Below are 7,500 nucleotides of genomic sequence, written 5' to 3'. Positions count from 1 at the left end.
TACGATACACCTATAATTACCTCTATAGATATGAAATACTGCGGTTGCATATTCTATAACAAAAAAAAATCTCATTTCTACTCGAGTTCTGTTTCGAATCTTTAATCCCACGAAGTTCGAACCTTTCGAACATTTGCTATATTGTGTGTGTGTTTTCTTATCTACCTAGAATATGAGGGCGTCGATATAAGAATACAGTTTATACAAAAATCCTTACCCATGGATTCATACGCCGTCATTTAACAGGATTGCAGGACTACATGTAGAAGAGCACAGGTCAATGTGTCAAAATAAAACACCTTTCCTGTAAGCATGGAAAGGATATAAAATCCTCTTCAGACAACGACAAAAAGTTAAAAGTAAATTCTGGAAAAAAAAATGTATAGCAAACAGAAAAAACTGGAGGAACGTTCACAGAAGTAAGGTTAAGTTTTCATATAAAAAATGTGGCAGAAAATAATATATGGTATAAAGAAAGACAGCATATAATCTTATGTGAATTTATTGGATAACTCTAGATATATGCTATGTATATTTCAGCTTATAAAATATTTACTGATAATCAAATCGAAATGAGTGTTTATTCAACATGGAGATGAAAAATATAATTCGTTGTTTTTTTTTTATATATATATATATATATATATATATATATATATATATATATATATATATATATATATATATATATATATATATATGTATGTATGTATGTATATATATATATGGAAATAAAGTGACCAATCAAGAAATCAGACAAAAATACCATTAACCCAATAGTGCATCAGAGTTTCTTACGAAAATTAGCAGAATCCGCCAGCAGTTTCTATGGCAAGAAGCAGACACGTAACCGAGTGTTGACAGTGAGAAAAATGGCGTCTTTTGTAAATTTTGTTCCTTTGAAATTCCTTCATGCTACCGGTATGATAAAAGAATTATTCTGCCTTTTAAGAAAATAAACACCAGAGTGCCCAGTAAGTGAATTTTGCCTACTATTAGCTATGTATAAAAAGTCGTTCCTTCCCAACCAAGATCCCCGTCGACACTCTGGATCCCATGGCTACGTCCTGCAGGTCTTCCACGCCATGAGGTCAGTCGAAAGAAGGGTCATGAGAGGAGCAGATCACGACAAGTAGGCCATGACGTTGTCCATAAGTTCCGTGCCGTTGAAGGGGCACAGGGGGAAGGCGGCGCCGCAGTCCCCGCCGCTCCTGCCGAAGGCCCTGGCGCGCACGTACTCCCCGGTTCCGCTGAAGGGCGGCAGGAGACCCTCGCCGGGCTTCACGTCGGGGCTGCGGGGAGAGAGAATAAAGGAATTAAAGATTATAAGAGTAAAAAGATAGAACCAATACGATAGAGCTAAATAAAAATGGGAAAAAAGGAGTATGTGAATAAACACATTAGTGACTAACATTAAGATTTAAGAGATCGTTAAGATCGTTCCTCCAGAGGGTGGAAGAACGAAGTTAGGACCAGAAATGCAAACCCAAAAGGAGTAAGATAAAGATTAAAAAATAAAATGCAAAAAAGAGTAAATTGCGAAGAACACAGTACATTCCGCTGGTATCATTTGAGAATATCTGAATAGCAAAATCCTGTAGTGAAATGCTATTGTTGTTGTTACTGAATTCGAAAAGTTAAACTACGACGCAATAGGCCTAAAGGTGACCACAACAGCTCGAGTACAGAACAACATGGTAATGAACAGAAGCTTAAATACACAAGCGTATGCATGACAATGGTACATAATGCACTGGAATAAGGAGATAAAGAACAAAAAAAGAAAGGGAAGAGCGACTCACCCAACCAGGCTGAGGATGTCCAACTCCTCCTGCGAGAGCTCCTCCTCGTCCTCCTTCGCCAGCTCGCACAGGAGCCTCCTGCCGCAGCCCGTCTCGTCTTGCCGCCACACGTCCTCCAGCAGGTTCTCGAGGTCGGCCTGCTCCTGGATCTGCGCCTCCGCTGCCGGCACCTCCCTGCCGTACCTCCCGTGCTTCCTGTAGCCACTGCGACGTCTGCTGCTGCTGCGGCGTCCTAGACCTGCGAGCGCCAGGAGGCCCAAGCCCACGGCTCCTGCGACGGCGGCGGCGGCTGCCACGCCTGCACCGCCCACCAAGCCCACGGTCACGGTCGTCATGATGGGCTGAGGACGAGAACGGCATGAAGTATGGCACCCTCCTCCTCTTGAACTTTTTTTTTTTTGGCTCTTTTTCCCCAACACAAATTTCTGTATTTTTTCTCTATTTTTTATGTATTCTCTTTCAAGTCTAAATTTCTATTTACCGTAATTCAGTTCCTCTGTCTACCTACTGCTCGATCCATTTTATTTGTAATTTTCTGTCGAATTTGCTTTAAATATATCTGTGTGTGTGTGTGTGTGTGTGTGTGTGTGTGTGTGTGTGTGTGTGTGTGTGTGTGTGTGTGTGTGTGTGTGTGTGTGTGTGTGTGTGTGTATGTGTGTGGGCGTGTGTGTGTGTTTGTGTGTGTACTTATATATATATATATACATATATATACATATTATATATATATATATATATATATATATATATATATATATACATATATATACATATATATATATATATATATTATATATATATATATATATATATATATATATAAATATGTGTGTGGGCGTGTGTGTGTGTGTGTGCGTGTGTGTGTGTGTGTGTGTGTGTGTGTGTGTGTATGTGTGTGTGTGTAGTGTGTGTGTGTGTGTGGGGCGTGTGTGTGTGTGTGTTGGCGCGTGTGTGTGTGTGTGTGTGTGTGTGTGTGTGTGTGTGTGTGTGTGTGTATGTGTGTGTGTGTGTGTGTGTGTGTGTGTGTGTGTGTGTGTGTGTGTGTGTGTGTAGATACAGATATAGAAATAGATATAGATATACGTATATATATATATATATATATATATATATATATATATAATATATATATATCTGTGTGTGTGTGTGTGTGTGTGTGTGTGTGTGTGTGTGAAACTATTCAAGAACACTGATAAACAAAAAGATGAAAAAAATATATGCAAATGGACATTTTTAAAAAGTCCCCTAGGAGGAATGAAAATGCTCATATATAACTGGCGGTAAATAATAATAAAACAAAAAAAAAATAAAATCATAGCAATACACCACTACAATACAAATAAAAATCCTCCTTTTGAAAATCATTAGATTATTACGACAGAAAACAGACACTTACAAGATTTTTTTTCCACGTAAGGAGACTAAGCAGGGGAATGCTGTGGATGTCTTGGCTTGACACTGAGGATAGCCGTGCCTGTCCCTCCTTTTATACGGACGAGTGTGTCGAGGCGATGGGGGAGGGGGAAATCTAGGGGAAAAGGGAGGGGAGGTAGGGGGTAAATTAGGCGGAGGGTAAGGGAGGGAAACGAGGGACGGGAGGTAGGGGAGGGGAGGCATGGGAGGAGAGGGAAGGAGGGAGGTACTGGGGGGGTTAAGGGAGGAGAGATAGGTAAGGGGTGAAGGGGTAAGGGAGGAGAGGTATGGAATAAGGGGGTAAGGGAGGTAGGGAAGGGATAAGGAATGTATGGCTGGGAGAAGTGAGGAGAGGTAGGGGAATAAGGAAGTGAGGGAATAACGGGGGGAAACTGGCACATAAGAGAAAAGATTGAGAGGGGATGAGAGGGAAGATTAAAGTAAAGTGAAAGATAAAGAAGGAAGGAGGGAGACAAGATAGGTAAACGATATGAGGAGAGTAAAGGAGAAGCAAGTGGAAAAATACGAGGGGAGTGTAAGAAAGAGAAAGGCTGGAACAAGAGAGAATAAGGGGAGGAAGAAAGAGAAGAAGACAAAGGGCAGAATGGGGAAAATAAGAGAATGAAGTGAGAGAAAGAAACGAAAAACAGAGTGAAAGACAAATGGGGGAAGGGACGAAGAACAAAAAGAGGGACAATGAGGGAAAAAAAAGAGAGGGAAGAAGAGAATGGGCAAAATGAGGGAGAAAAGAAAAAACGAAGGACAGAATGAGGTAGAGAAAATGAGGAATATGATAAGCGCAAATAAAGAAGACAAAGGTAAAGCAGAGAGAGAAGAAAACGAAGCACAGATAAAGGGGAATAAAAGGGAAGAGAGACATAGACGAAGTAACGATTGATGGGGAAATAGGAATATGGAAACAGAGAGGAGAAAACGAGAATACAAAATAAGGAGAATGAGGAGAGAGGGGAGAATAGAAGGCGAACAACCGAATGAGGAAAATAAGGGGAGGGAGATAGAGAGAATGACGAATGGGAGAATGCGGGAGTAAAAGAGAGAGAGAAGAAACCGAAGGACAGAATGGGGGAGAATAAGGACAGAGAGAAATTGCAGTACACGAAGGGCAGAAAGAGAAAGAAAAATGAGAGAGAACAGAGACGAAGGGAAGAATGAGGGAGAAAGAGGAGAGAGAGAGAGAAGTAAGAAAAGGAGAAAAAAAAGAACAGAATGATGGGGAATTAAGAGAGTAAGAAAGAAAGAAAGAAAAAAAAAATCCTCTCTCCTATTCTTTAATTCTCCGTCTCCTCCTCTGTTCCATATCTTTCCCCTTTGCCTGCTTTCCATTCATTTATTGTTTTTTTCGCTCTCCTACTCCTCCATTTCTTTTTCTTCTCCCCCCCTCCTCTTCTCTCTTCATCATCTCTCCCCCGTTCTACTTCCCGTTCCTTTAGTTTCTCTTCTATTCTTCTCTTCTCTCTCTCTTCCTCGCCTTTCTCACATATCCGTCACCTTCCTTTTTTTCCACCTCTTTCCCTTTTTCTCCTCCTCCTCTCCCTTTTCTGTCCGCCCTATTCGTGTGTATATATTGTGCGTAAATAAATAAGTAAATAAATAGATAGATAGATAGATAGATAGATATAGTTATAGATAGATAGATAGATAGATAGATAGATATGTAGATAGGTAGGTAGATACATACATACATACATACATACATACGTACATGTATATGTATACTACCCCATCTCCCATCTTCCCTCCCCTCCCGCTCCCGCTTCCCCATCTTCCCCCTTCCCTCCCTCTCCCTCTCCCACTTCCCCATCTCACATCTTCCCTCCCCTCCCTCTCTCGCTCCCCCATCTTCCCCCCTCCCTCCCTCTCCCTCTCCCACTTCCCCATCTCACATCTTCCCTCCCCTCCCTCTCTCGCTCCCCCATCTTCCCCCCTCCCTCCCTCTCCCTCTCCCACTTCCCCATCTCACATCTTCGTGTCACCCGACTGTCATTGCATAATTACTCATCTGCTCTTATGTCACTGTGTCACATGCAGTGCAACATTAGGTAAGCGTCTCGTGTTCCAACTTTCGACACCGATTCCCTCTGTGTGACATCTCTGTGTATCGATGTATCTATCAGCTATCAGTTGTATCTATCTTTGTGTCTTGTTATTTGTTTATTTTCCTTTCCTCTATCTTTTTCACGTTTGTTTTGCGCTTGTCTTTCGATAGGGAAAAAAAATCTTTTTATATTTTTGTCAATACTTATTTTGTTATGTACGATACACCTATAATTACCTCTATAGATATAAAATGCTGCGGTTGCATACTCTATAACAAAATAAAATCTCATTTCTACTCGAGTTCTGTTTCGAATCTTTAATCACATGAAGTTCGAACCTTTCGAACATTTGCTGTATTGTGTGTGTGTTTTCAATATTCTTATCTACATAGAATATGAGGGCGTCGATATAAGAATACAGTTTATACAAAAATCCTTACCCATGGATTCATACGCCGCCATTTAACAGGATTGCAGGACTACATATAGAAGAACACAGGTCAATGTGTCAAAATAAAACACCTTTACTGTAAGCATGGAAAGGATATAAAATCCTCTTCAGACAACGACAAAAAGTTAAAAGTAAATTCTGGAAAAAAAAAATGTATAGCAAACAGAAAAAAATGGAGGAACGTTCACAAAAGTAAGGTTAAGTTTTCATATAAAAAATGTGGCAGAAAATAATATATGGTATAAAGAAAGACAGCATATAATCATATGTGAATTTATTGGATAACTCTAGATATATGATATGTATATTTCAGCTTATAAAATATTTTACTGATAATCAAATCGAAATGAGTGTTTATTCAACATGGAGATGAAAAATATAATTCGTTGTGTTTTATATATATATATATATATATATATATATATATATATATATATATATATATATATATATATATGTATGTATGTGTATATATATATATGGAAATAAAGTGACCAATCAAGAAATCAGACAAAAATACCATTAACCCAATAGTGCATCAGAGTTTCTTACGAAAATTAGCAGAATCCGCCAGCAGTTTCTATGGCAAGAAGCAGACAAGTAACCGAGTGTTGACAGTGAGAAAAATGGCGTCTTTTGTAAATTTTGTTCCTTTGAAATTCCTTCATGGTACCGGTATGATAAAAGAATTATTCTGCCTTTTAAGAAAATAAACACCAGAGTGCCCAGTAAGTGAATTTTGACTACTATTAGCTACGTATAAAAAGTCGTTCCTTCCCAACCAAGATCCCCGTCGACACTCTGGATCCCATGGCTACGTCCTGCAGGTCTTCCACGCCATGAGGTCAGTCGAAAGAAGGGTCATGAGAGGAGCAGATCAAGACAAGTAGGCCATGACGTTGTCCATAAGTTCCGTGCCGTTAAAGGGGCACAGGGGGAAGGGGCGCCGCAGTCCCCGCCGCCCCTGCCGAAGGCCCTGGCGCGCACGAACTCCCCGGTTCCGCTGAAGGGCGGCGGCAGGAGACCCTCGCCGGGCTTCACGTCGGGGCTGCGGGGAGAGAGAATAAAGGAATGAAAGATTATAAGAGTAAAAAGATAGAACCAATACGATAGAGCTAAATAAAAATGGGAAAAGAAGGAGTATGTGAATAAACACATTAGTGACTAACATTAAGATTTAAGAGATCGTTAAGATCGTTCCTCCAGAGGGTGGAAGAACGAAGTTAGGACCAGAATGCAAACCCAAAAAGGAGTAAGAAAAAGATTAAAAAATAAAATGCAAAAAACAGTAAATTGCGAAGAACACAGTACATTCGCTGGTATAATTTGAGAATATCTGAATAGCAAAACCCTGTAGTGAAATTGCTATTGTTGTTGTTACTGAATTCGAAAAGTTAAAACTACGACGCAATAGGCCTAAAGGTGACCAAAAACAGCTCGAGTACCAGAACAACATGGTAATGAACAGAAGTTTAAATACACAAGCGTATGCATGACAATGGTACATAATGCACTGGAATAAGGAGATACGAAAGAACAAAAAAAGAAAGGGAAGAGCGACTCACCCAACCGGGCTGAGGATGTCCAACTCCCCCTGCGAGAGCTCCTCCTCGTCCTCCTTCGCCAGCTCGCACAGGAGCCTCCTGCCGCAGCCCGTCTCGTCTTGCCGCCACACGTCCTCCAGCAGGTTCTCGAGGTCGGCCTGCTCCTGGATCTGCGCCTCCGCTGCCGGCACCTCCCTGCCGTACCTCCCGTGCCTCCTGTAGCCACTGCGACG

General features: G+C 40.9%; 2 protein-coding genes and 1 pseudogene across 3 annotated transcripts in view; all 3 read right to left on the bottom strand.

Annotated features, from left to right (window-relative positions):
* LOC119579216 overlaps positions 1 to 239 on the bottom strand; it is a 7,069-nt gene extending 6,830 nt beyond the window's left edge. Inside the window, exon 1 of the mRNA XM_037926946.1 lies at positions 218 to 239. Coding sequence (XP_037782874.1) covers positions 218 to 239 — 22 coding nt within the window. The remainder of the gene's footprint in view (positions 1 to 217) is intronic.
* Positions 240 to 718: 479 nt separating this feature from the next.
* LOC119579864 lies at positions 719 to 3,249 on the bottom strand. Of its 2 annotated transcripts, XM_037927719.1 has the most exons (3): positions 3,199 to 3,249; positions 1,803 to 2,143; positions 719 to 1,292 (listed from the first exon to the last, which is right to left on the bottom strand). In XM_037927719.1, exons 2-3 carry the CDS (start codon positions 2,135 to 2,137, stop codon positions 1,124 to 1,126), a joined length of 504 nt encoding a protein of 167 aa, XP_037783647.1. In that variant the 5' UTR covers positions 2,138 to 2,143; positions 3,199 to 3,249; the 3' UTR covers positions 719 to 1,123. The 2 variants fall into 2 exon arrangements, with proteins under 2 accessions (XP_037783647.1, XP_037783654.1); XM_037927726.1 differs by lacking the exon at positions 3,199 to 3,249 and having other exon boundaries at positions 1,803 to 2,387.
* Positions 3,250 to 6,186: 2,937 nt separating this feature from the next.
* The window catches only part of LOC119579854, a 1,658-nt pseudogene continuing 344 nt past the window's right edge, over positions 6,187 to 7,500 (bottom strand).

This window comes from Penaeus monodon, chromosome 2 (genome assembly GCF_015228065.2).
Source record: "Penaeus monodon isolate SGIC_2016 chromosome 2, NSTDA_Pmon_1, whole genome shotgun sequence".
NCBI lineage: Eukaryota > Metazoa > Arthropoda > Malacostraca > Decapoda > Penaeidae > Penaeus > Penaeus monodon.
The sequence above is the reverse complement of the archived record's forward strand: the minus strand, read 5'-3'. Positions and strand labels throughout refer to the sequence as shown.

Excerpts from the sequence above, each read along its gene's own strand:
- LOC119579864 (XM_037927719.1), bottom strand. The coding sequence starts at position 2,137 with ATGACGACCGTGACCGTGGGCTTGGTGGGCGGTGCAGGCGTGGCAGCC. Across the intron at positions 1,293-1,802 it reads GACATCCTCAGCCTGGTTGG|CCCCGACGTGAAGCCCGGCG; the intron begins GTGAGTCGCTCT and ends CTCTCCCCGCAG.